Source organism: Rhinatrema bivittatum, chromosome 3, assembly GCF_901001135.1.
Source record: "Rhinatrema bivittatum chromosome 3, aRhiBiv1.1, whole genome shotgun sequence".
NCBI classification, from domain to species: domain Eukaryota; kingdom Metazoa; phylum Chordata; class Amphibia; order Gymnophiona; family Rhinatrematidae; genus Rhinatrema; species Rhinatrema bivittatum.
The window spans coordinates 590,203,965-590,216,252 of record NC_042617.1 but is presented as its reverse complement, the minus strand read 5'-3'; the positions used below and the strand labels follow the sequence as shown (position 1 = coordinate 590,216,252).

Below are 12,288 nucleotides of genomic sequence, written 5' to 3'. Positions count from 1 at the left end.
CAGAGAGGCACTCTACAGGCCCATCCTGTCAAAACGACACTAAGGAAAAGAGCTCTTTCCACCGCTGGCCCTAAACATTGGAACTCACTCCCACCAGACCTCAGGCTTGAACAATCGACACCCACCTTTAAAAAAAGACTCAAGACCTGGTTGTTCAACCAAGCCTTCTCCTAACTCAATAATCCAAGTACAGATCCCAAGGGTAGACTCTGCCCTTAACATATCTACAAGTGTCATCCAGCACTAATAAACCATCCGTAGTAGCTCATTCTCCCAATGAACGTCATGACAGTTGACTTTAGGCCCCGCCAAGTCAGTCCCAGCGATTATACACATTGTTCCTCCAAGTTCTTTACATCCAAATTTTATTCTCCCCGTTCATTGTAAGACATTGTCCAAGTTTCATTCACCCTGTTCATTGTAAGACATTATACTTTATACTGTCATTGTAATTGTTGAAATGTAAACCGAAGTGATTAGTAATTCTGTTACCTGAACCTCGGTATATAAAACTGTTAAATAAATACGTTACGTTATGCTTTACACTCCTTGTTATTTGTAAACCGGGTTGATGTGATGCCTATCATGAAACTCGGTATAACAAAAACAATAAATAAATAAATAAATAAATAAATAAGAGGAAATGTGGAAAAAAGGATATGCATTCACAAAAAAGCGGGGAGTAGCTTGCTTATTACGGCAGTTACTACCCCAAACCAAATAAGCCTGATACTTCACTTTCAATGCATATCCAGCATAGCTCTCTGCTTCAATGGCAAGGGAGAAAGACTGATACTTCACGCATATCCAGCATAGCTCTCTGCTTCAACGGCAGGAGAGGAAGACCGATACTTCACACATATCCAGCATAGCTCTCTGCTTCAACGGCAGGAGAGGAAGACCGATACTTCACGCATATCCAGCATACCTCTCTGCTTCAATGGCAGAGGGAATGAAGAAAAGTGGATCTATATACACACAATAACCAACAAGGACTGAATTACATAGTCTGGGTAAACAAATAAGCATGGGTGTAGCTTGCTTATTGCGGCGGTTACTACCCCTAACTAATTAAGCTAGATATTTCACTTAGATGCAGTTCCAATACTGCTCTCTACATTAATGGTGGGGGTGGAAGGGAAATATAACTAAAAGATTACTAAGAGCCAAGAGAAACAGATAAGTATGAGAAGAAAAAAAAGTGCGAAGCTTGCTGGGCAGACTGGATGGGCCGTTTGGTATTCTTCTGCCGTCATTTCTATGTTTCTATGTTTCATTTCATTTCTCTGTTTCCATTCCATTTATTTCTTATGTACAGATAAACCTACCCATAACAGAGTACAACAATACAAAATATACAAAGTACAAAATACATAATTACAAAATCATACATACACAAAAACAATAAAAACCCAGCCCTAACCGTTTCACAACCAGCAATGCTGAAAAGAGTGAGCATCACGGTCGGTGAGCCTGAGGACTCACTGTTGGGACTGAGATGTGATTGATGCAACCTAGCAGCTGTACCCACTAGGCCTAGGCCCAGGCAGAAGGACGCATCACTTCCTTTCTCACGGGAATGAAGGCTACTACCTGGGATAATACCCTTATTCAATAAGGGTATTCAATAAACATACACACAATTAATGCGACTCCAACATTGCTCTAAGCTTCAATGGCAAGAGGAAATGTGGAAAAAAGGATTTGCATTCACAAAAAAGCAGGGAGTAGCTTGCTTGTTACGGCGGTTACTACCCCAAACCAAATAACCTGATACTTCATTTTCAATGCATATCCAGCATAGCTCTCTGCTTCAACGGCAGGGGAGAAAGACCGATACTTCACGCATATCCAGCATAGTTCTCTACTTCAACGGCAAGGGAGAAAGACTGATACTTCACGCATATCCAGCATAGCTCTCTGCTTCAACGGCAGGAAGACCGATACTTCACGCATATCCAGCATACCTCTCTGCTTCAATGGCAGGGGGAATGAAGAAAAGTGGATCTATGTTCAGACAATAACCAACAAGGACTGAATTACATAGTCTGGGTAAACAAATAAGCATGGGTGTAGCTTGCTTATTGCGGCGGTTACTACCCCTAACTAATTAAGCTAGATATTTCACTTAGATGCAGTTCCAATACTGCTCTCTGCATTAATGGTGGGGGTGGAAGGGAAATATAACCAAAAGGTTGCTAAGAGCCAAAAGAAACAGATAAGTATGAGAAGAAAAAAAGTGCGAAGCTTGCTGGGCAGACTGGATGGGCCGTTTGGTCTTCTTCTGCCGTCATTTCTATGTTTCTATGTTTCATTTCATTTCTCTGTTTCCATTCCATTTATTTCTTATGTACAGATAAACCTACCCATAACAGAGTACAATACAAAATACATAATTACAAAATCATACATACACACAAACAATAAAAACCCAGCCCTAACCGTTTCACAACCAGCAATGCTGAAAAGAGTAAGCATCATGGTCGGTGATCCTGAGGACTCACCGTTGGGACTGAGATGTGATTGATGCAGCCTAGAGGCTGAACCCACTCGGCCCAGGCCATCAGTAGGTGGACATGCTCAGGGACTGGGTCTGGGTTTCACCTTTACCAACCTCTTTCCCTGCAGGTTGGGTTCGGGGGTGGCAGGATTTAGGCAATGTCCCAATTAGCAAGGGAAGTCCGGGAACAGGCAACGTCCAGGCGGTCGGATACAGGGTCAAAGTCAGGACAGACAGCGTGTGGGCTGAGTCGAATACCAGGCAAAGGTCGAGGCAGGCAGCGTCAGACAAACAGGCTAAGGTCAAGCACGAGAGATTAGTCCAAGAGGAAGCAAGGGTCAAGGAAAGGAGAAGAGGCAAGTGAGGAACAAGGCAAGGGCAGGAGCAGAGACAGAGGAGGCATCCGCAGGATCAGGCAGGGTAGAGCAAAAGGACCTGCTGCTGAGGCTCTGGCTGCTTCCAAAAGGACTTCCTCGCGCAGGATGTGATGTCATCAGCCAGTGCCATAGGAGTCCGGAGCTTCAGGAAGTTCAGCCATGTTCTTTGGATGCAGCATGATGCTGGGGGCACTTCAGATTAGAGGTCAGGGGCACTATTTATTTATTTAAGACATTTTTATACCGGCATGCTGTGTTCCATCATACTGGTTTACAACAAAACAGCTTTATAAATATAAACAAAATAAAACATATATAAATATATTAAAATGAAATCATTCTTCAAATACAATCTATGAAATGGCGTTAAAATTATCTTCTAAAAAACTCAATACTTAACTTGCATTGTTATTTCATGCGCTTATTATTGTGCTGCCGAAATAACCAGGTTCTCAAGTTCTTTTTAAGTGTCTGAGCTATCCTGTCCGTTCAGCCTCGGGTGGCTTTGGAGGCTCTGTGAGCTGGTGATGGGATTCGGAAAGGAGAGAGAGTCATATTTTTCAGGTGGGACAGGAAGGAAAGATTGGGAGGGTGGATTAGCGCTCGAGAGGGAGAGGCTCAGAGACATCCCTTTTCGAATTGATTGCTGGGGGGGGGGGTGTGTGGAAGGGGGGATAAATATATCAATTTGGGATCCAGATGCCAGGAGGAAGGGAGTGGTATTGGCACTGGAGGGAATTGTATTATTTTTTTTTTGTTTTTTAAACAGGACTTGGTGCTGAGTTTTGGGGGTGAGCTGAAGGTGGGGGCTTGAGCACCCAGAGGGCCATGGTGGGCTTGAGGGAGGATGGGAGGCCTGCGTGGGACTGAGGGATGGAGGTGAGGAGCCCAGAAAGTCCATGTTAATGTGATCCGCATAAGGCTGCAAGTCTAATTACGCCTCCTAACGCGAGATTAGCGGATTGGGCTTCCGTGTGTTTTCCTGCTTGGTTTAAGCAGCTGAAAGCTGGGGCTCTGAGGATGGAGGAAACATTTTATTTGTAATGTATGTGCAGGTTCATTTTGTACAAAGAGAAACAATAGTAACTGCTGATTTCTTTGGGGAAAAAAAAGGTATTTGAAGATGCATTGTTTGTGTATTGTTTTTCTTTTAACAGACTTGGAAATGGATTTTAGGTCCTATGGCGTTGTATATCTGTGAGAGGATAATTAGGTTCTGCCGATCTCAGCAGGAAGTTGTCATTACCAAGGTATGTATTGCTTTGTGTCTGAGAGAAGCACATTGAACATAGCCTATTGAGCATTTTTAGTAGCAATTTTAAGGTTGCAGGTTTTTAATGACCTGTCTGTATTCTAATGTGTTCTCATCACTACTGTTTTATTTATTAGTTCTACAAGTATTAGCAATTTTAGCCTTGTCCACATGCAGGGTCTGAAGTAACGAAGATTTTTCTTTCTCTAGAGCCAATTTATATGATTTTTCCATTAGTATTTGGAAGTATCTTGAAATAGTTGTCCTACCACTACAGCCATGTGACTGCCCATGTAACTGGATAAATGTGACTGAAAGAAACAAGTTCAGGAGCAGGAAGAAGCCAGTCCTCTGACAGTGATGCATTGCACTATGGGGCGGATTTTAAAAGGCGCGCGAATAGCCTACTTTTGTTTGCGCTCCAGGCGCAAACAAAAGTACGCTGGATTTTAGTAGATACGCGCGGAGCCGCGCGTATCTGCTAAAAACCTGGATCGGCGCGCGCAAGGCTATGGATTTTGTATAGCCGGCGCGCGCCGAGCCGCGCAGCCTACCCCCGTTCCCTCCAAGGCCGCTCCGAAATCGGAGCGGCCTCGGAGGGAACTTTCCTTTGCCCTCCCCTCACCTTCCCCCACCTAACCCACCCGCCCGGCCCCTGTCTAAACCCCCCCCTTACCTTTGTCGGGGGATTTACGCCTCCCAGAGGGAGGCGTAAATCCCCGCGCGCCAGCGGGCCTCCTGCGCGCCGGGCCGCGACCTGGGGGCGGGTACGGAGGGCGCAGCCATGCCCCCGGACCACCCCGGGCCGTAGCCACGCCCCCGTACCCGCCCCCAAAACGCTGCCGACACGCCCCCGAAACGCCGCGACGACCGGGCCCGCCCCCCAACACGCCCCCGACACGCCCCCCTCGGAGAACCCCGGGACTTACGCGAGTCCCGGGGCTCTGCGCGCGCGGGAGGGCCTATGTAAAATAGGCTTCCCAGCGCGCAGGGCCCTGCTCGCGTAAATCCGCCCGGTTTTGGGCGGATTTACGCGAGCAGGGCTCTGAAAATCCGCCCCTATATGAGCATGAGTGGTAACGTTTTGCACAATCCGTACACCTTGAATGTGTTTCTTTGAAAGATTTCCAGTAAACTTCTTGCCTGTGCAGATTCCTGCTGCTAACAATACCGTAATAATAATTTAGATTTAAATATCACCTTTGATTCAAACAGGATAGCAATATACCTTTACATTTTGGAGGACAATTTTCAAAGCTATTTACGCGTGTAAACAGCGATTTATGTTCCCGAAAACTGCACTCCCTCAATGCAACTAAAAATACGTACTTTATTCCAAAAACTTCCATACCAAAGCAATAACTGCAAAACAAGAAATTCCTGAAGAATACTTGAGTAAAGGAGATTTGTTACAAGCCCTGCTGGCTTATCCCTTCAGTAGGACCCAAAAAACAGCAGGGTAGGCGATCCAGTGAAACCGTAGGAAAGCGACAAACAGGAGGATGCCACAAGAGCGTCTTTTTCAAACTTTATTGCAGGAGACGTAAAATGAATTGCGAATGCCCGACTCTGGCCGAGTTTCGCCACCTGTGGTGGCTGCCTCAGGGGCTACAAATAGACATATCAAATGTTTAATAACATCGAAATTAAATTAAAAAATAAATAATAAAAACATCAATAATTAAAAATCACACAGACATATGAAAGCACAACACGAATATTGAATAAAAATAGTAGTGACAATGGAACGGATAAATCATATAAATGTGAAATAAATACATAAAAAGATAATGAAGTAATCAAATGGAAAAAATAAATAAAAACCATATAAAAAGAATAAAAGAACACTAACAGCAACAGCAAATCAACAAGGAAATCACAAAACTAAAACAACTAAAAAAGTATTATCAAGATTCTACCTTAATGTTTCTAGAAACGTAATCACGCGATGGTCTGGATAATGTCTACAGTATACGTTCATTTCTATTAAAACGTAAAAGAAAGTCAATTGAAAATTTAAAACAATCAGTCTGTCATTAAATATGTAGATGGGGGTCAGCTATATATTATATTAGTATGGATCAGTATCTATTAAAAGTCAACCTTTTTTTTAAAGAAAAGCTGCAACTTAATTCAAAATGAAAAAACGACTGTGAATTGCATTAATATCAGAATGGAACAAAATGTCAATAATAAATTAGAAAAGAGCATTAAGATGGTACTTAATACATGTGAACAGAAAGGACAAGCTAAAAAGGGAAATAGACATAAAAAGGCATAAAAACGGAAAAAAGGAGGAAGAAGCAAAGGAAAAAAGGGAGAAAAAAGAGAAGAAAAAGGAAAAGAAGAAAAAACAAAAAGAATGGAAAAAAGGAACACAAATCAAACGGATAACGAAAGGAATATAAAAAGGAAGTATAAAATATAGAAAACAAAATATAGAAAAAACCAAATGAGACACAGCAATAAACCGAATGGACTTAGTGCAACTAATAAATAATAAAGTGAACTTAATTGTGCTAACAAATAATGTGATATAGAAATAACCAGCATGTGCGTATAAATCAATAGCATGCGCCTCCTCTCAACGGAATGTGAACTATACTATCACAGAAAAGGACGCTATTCAAAAAAGTGACATGGATGAGACAAAAAATTACCTATTGAAAAAAGAGTAATAGAAACAAAAGGGGATGTGTAGTGTGATAGAAATGATAGCTAAATGTAAAACTCAATGCGCAAGTGTAGAATAAGGTACAGAGAGTACGCTGCCAAGGTACTGAATGGTGATCGTGTGTACAAAAAAAATATATACGTGTCTGATTGTATATCTTTACCTAAGTATACAGAATTTATAATATCAAGTGAAGAAGAATCTTAAAAATGCTCTAATTCTTGATAATACAAACGCAGTGTACCATGCTGCAAAAAGAGAATCAAAGCGGACTTACATGTAGTTTATAAACCAGCAGCACGCGTCTCCTTACAGTGGAATGTGCAGAATTCGAACGCTGACTGAAACGCCATTTTAAAGGTGAATTTGGCGCCATAATCATCTAAATCACAATCAAGTTCGACACTGACGTCAGTGCAGGGAGGAGTTAGCTACTGACGAAAAAATGACGTGATGAATGGGGAGGGGAAATCAGTCAGTATGATCGTGTATGCTCTCAACAGCAGGATGCTACAAATGAATGAGTGCAAAATGACACATTACTATGTGCAAAATCTACGGGCAAAGGACAAGTACTATTTCAACGCATATGCACCTAAAGTAAATTACAACGCCAAAATAGAACAGTGCTTATGTGGTCAAAAAATATAATTTCTTACTCGGTGACCTATTGTGCAAATTCATTAAGTAACCAATTATACCTAAACATGTGAGGATAAATAAAATAAGGAAAAATGAAAATAAAAATAATATCACAAAAAATTGGATAAGGAAAAGATATTGATTAAATATACAACAAGGCAATATCTATATTAATGAAGCAATGGGAAATAAAGAATAAAAAATGAAAAATAAAAAGTAAGAATTAAAAATGAATCATGAAAAATGAAATAATGAAACATAGAGAGAATGTGAAAAAGGAGAAGAAATGTCTAGAAAAACGAGAATGTCTAAAAAAACGCAATAAACTACAGAAAAACTGACAAAGGAAATAATCAGATATATTGAAAATAAATTAAACAAACGTGAAAATGAAGAAGTGTTATTTTTGAGCAATTGTAGAAATATAGCTGACCGTACACACTCTAAAAAAACATATTTTAAAATCTTTATAGAAAAACGGATAAGTCTGTTTCGTTATTCAGACCATCAGGTGTTAAGGTATTAAAATTAAAAATGTATCTCTGTTCAAGCTGTAGAAGTAATAAATCAAAGTCACCCCCTCTCTGATTTGGTAATGGCTGTTGTATCACGCAGAACCTATAATCTTCAAACTTATGATTTTTAAGAATTGAATGCTCGACTAGGGGGTTTAGCCGGTACTGATCGATTAATGTTGCTCCTGTGTTTCGATTATTCTTTTATTTAATTCTCTAACAGTTTTTCCTATATAAATCAGATTACATGGGCAGAACACAGCGTATATAACTCCCTTGCTTTTACAATTCGTAAAGGAAGTCAATTTAAAAGCTTTTTCTTTCCCTGGTATATTCAAAAAAGATGTCTTCAAGTTAACTTTGCACACTGAGCATGTCCCACAGGGGACGATGGCCAGGTGGTCTTATATCTTTATTGCGTTTAACAGGTAAGGCAGATGGAGCTAGCATGTCTTTGAGATTCTTATCTCTTTTATTTGCGATCATTAAATTTTTTATCTTTAAAAGTACTTAAAACCTGTATAATTGGCCAATGTTTCTTTAAAATAGTGATTGATTTTATGTGACATGGTCGTATAAGTAATTGGACAGATAATACGAGATACGGTTTTTTTTCTCTTTAGTCTTTAAAAGTTCGGAACGATTTTGTTTGCAAGCCTTCAAATAACCTTTCTCAATATGTTCCTTTGGATACTTCCTCTCACTGAATCTGGTTGCCATTTCTGATGCTCTTTTTTCAGATATGGTGTCTTCAGCACACAGTCTACGTAATCTCAAAAATTGAGAATAAGGGAGGTTCTGTAGCAGGGACCTATTATGGCAACTATTAAAGTGCAACAATTTATTCGTATCTGTTGCTTTTCTGTAAATGTCTGTACTTAATATCCCGTCACATATAGTAACTTGAATATCTAAAAATGAGATACTGTGTTTGTCATAACTAATAGTGAAATTCAAGTTGGGATCCAAAGTATTCAACCAAGTCTTTTACGTTTTAATAGAAATGAACGTATACTGTAGACATTATCCAGACCATCGCGTGATTACGTTTCTAGAAACATTAAGGTAGAATCTTGATAATACTTTTTTTAGTTGTTTTAGTTTTGTGATTTCCTTGTTGATTTGCTGTTGCTTTTAGTGTTCTTTTATTCTTTTTATATGGTTTTATTTATTTTTTCCATTTTGATTACTTCATTATCTTTTTATGTATTTATTTCACATTTATATGATTTATCCGTTCCATTGTCACTACTATTTTTATTCAATATTCGTGTTGTGCTTTCATATGTCTGTGTGATTTTTAATTATTGATGTTTTTATTATTTATTTTTTAATTTAATTTCGATGTTATTAAACATTTGATATGTCTATTTGTAGCCCCTGAGGCAGCCACCACAGGTGGCGAAACTCGGCCAGAGTCGGGCATTCGCAATTCATTTTACGTCTCCTGCAATAAAGTTTGAAAAAGACGCTCTTGTGGCATCCTCCTGTTTGTCGCTTATCCCTTCAGTAGGGACAGGGGGACGCATGTCATCTAGATTACATCTCCCCTGCGTGGGCTGCTGCGTTGGTTGCTGAATCCTACTATAAAAAGCCAAGCCCGCTGAGCTGGGTGTGGATTTCAGTTAAGTCTTTCAGGAGCTAGGTAGCTTTTGTTTTATTTCTGCTTTCTTTTTCTTTCTTTTAATTTGAGAAAGATTATTAGGTCCTGTTTTGAAGTTCTTTTCAAGGAAGTCTTATCCACCTTTGCACTATTTCTTTGGATTTTTTTTTTTGAGACCTGGTCCTATCTTTGTTGCCATCTGAATTCCCTTTGCTAGAGGAATTCAGGCCCAGAGCCCACAGAAGTGCTAAGGAGCCTGGGACATCCCCAAATGTCCCTAAAGAGGAAGGGAGAAGGAAAGGAGAAGATCTGATGTGCAAGCACTGGAAAGCATCACAGATATTCTGGAGAGGAGTCGGGAGCTGCCATCCAGGTACCAAAAGGGAATGGAAGAGGTTGGAGACGTTGTAAGAAGTCTAACCAAGACGTCTTTACTAAGGTATGACAAACTGTCATCTGGCCCAGCAAAGTATCAGAACCAAATTTTGGAAGAAAGCTTCAAAATGGCCTTTGAAATTGGGAAGGATTTTGGATGGGAAGGTGATAAATTAGCAGCAAGACAGAGTGACAGATTTAGCTAGGAAATAATACTGTATATAAAGAACTGCATGAAGATGGAGTTGTAACATTATTTCATAATACTCCTTCATTGAACCATCAGTAAATTTATGTTTGAATCTTACAATGGCCTCCAGCATGATTTGCACTGAATAGTATTTATGGAAGTTGACACAATACCCAGAGCCTTGCGGAGAAATCTTCCCCCTCTACAGGAAATCCTGTTTGATTTTCATCTGAATTGTTCTTGTGTTATATGTATTTATGATTTGCACCCTATTGTTACTATTTTTTGTTACAGTTTATATTTATTGTCTTATGATATGCCTCTAGATGAAGTACAGGTTATTTGGATGGGTAGACAATGAATATACAGTAAAAAATAAAAGAGAAATGTATAAGAACACCATTACTAATAGTAGTATCAGTACCAAATGATACTTCTGCACTATGTATGGAGAGAAGATGATCAAGTACTAAGAAATGCAATCAGAGACTATGAGAATGTGGCAGAAAGATACAGAAATAGTCCCAATTGTATTGGTTGCCGCCAGCTTGACTCAAAAGAACGTTAAGGCACACCTTGATATGTTTAGGGAATGAAACTCAGAACCAACGTCAGGAAGTACTTCGTCACAGAGAGGGTGGTGGATGCCTGGAATGCCCATCCGGAGGAAGTGGTGAAAGCCAAAACAGTGAACGAATTCAAAGGGGCGTGGGATAAACACTGTGGATCCCTAAAGGCTTAAAGGATGGAACTGAAGAAAAGAGAGCATGGGGGTAACTTGCTGATACCATGGTTACTACCCTAAACCAATAAGCCTGATACTTTGATGCCACTCAAGCACTGCTCTCTGCTTCAATGGCAGGGTTTTGGAAAAGGAGAATTGGATTCGTACAGAACCAACGAGGGCCCTGACTTTTACGGTCTGGGAAACTGATAAGCATGGGGTAACCTACTTGGCGCAGCAGATTTTATTTATTTATTTATTTATTTATTTATTTATTTATTTAAGTGATTTTATATACTGGGATACGTTGGGAACATCATCTCGGTTCACAGATAACTAAATACAGCAACGAGCTTTACAGAGAACAAGTTACAAAGTGTAACGCGGTTAACGGAATAATTAACAATAGGTAACAATGAATAGTTGTAACAAGTAGCAAAGTGAAACGCACTTCACAGGGTTAAAGTGGCAAAGTGTAACGCATTTCACAGGGAACAGTTAACAACTGGTAACAATGAATAGTAACTGGTAACATTAAGTTGGGTAGGTTAATCGGGGTGGAAGGGTATTGTCAGTGGGGAAAGGGGGGAGATGTAGAGAGAGATAGAGGAATGTTGCAGAGTGGGACTACCAGGGACATGCGTGATATTTTAATGATGTTTTAAACAGGGGCAAAAGAGAAGAACAGGGGGGTATTAAGGAGATTAAGAGGGGACTTAGGTGAAGGCCTGTTTAAAGAGTCAGGTCTTTAGGTTCTGTTTGAATCTTTTTTGACAAGATTTTAGGCGAAGGTTAGGAGGCATTTTGTTCCAGAGGGCGGGTCCGGCAGTGAGAGGGCACGTGCCCTGGTGGATTTGAGTTTGGACAGCTTAGGAGAGGGAGTGTGCATTGAGGCAAGGTGTTGAGCCCTGGTGGGTCTGTTATGGGTACGGATTCGGAGGTGATCCTTGAACCAAGGCATGTCATGGTTGTAGATGGTTTTCTAGATAAGGGTAAGTGTTTTGTAAATGATCCTGGAGTTGATTTGTAGCCAGTGTAGGTGCTTGAGGACGGGGGTGATGTGGTCTCCTCGGTGGGCATTGGTGAGTACACACGCTGCTGTGTTTTGGAGCATCTGTAAGGGCCGGAGGGCATTCTTTGGGAGGCCGAGGAGGATGGCATTGCAATAATCAAGTTTGGCTAAAATGGTAGCAGATACTACCATAAGCTTAATGGGCAGACTGGATGGACCATTTGACCCTTTTCTGCCGTCATTTCGGTGTTTCTGTGTTGCCTGCACATAGGAAGGCATACCCCGCCCCCCCCCCCCCCCACCCCTGCACCCCTGACACACATACTCACCACACTCTCGCCATTACATACCCCAACAAATTTCTCACACACCACCACACACATACACCCCATGCTCTTCCTCACCCACACACACCCTAGTCACA

General features: G+C 40.7%; 1 protein-coding gene across 1 annotated transcript in view; it reads left to right on the top strand.

The window, feature by feature from the left end:
* NOX3 (NADPH oxidase 3) overlaps window positions 1-12,288 on the top strand; it is a 147,809-nt gene that overhangs the window by 54,532 nt on the left and 80,989 nt on the right. Inside the window, exon 8 of the mRNA XM_029597046.1 lies at window positions 4,035-4,127. Coding sequence (XP_029452906.1) covers window positions 4,035-4,127 — 93 coding nt within the window. The remainder of the gene's footprint in view (window positions 1-4,034; window positions 4,128-12,288) is intronic.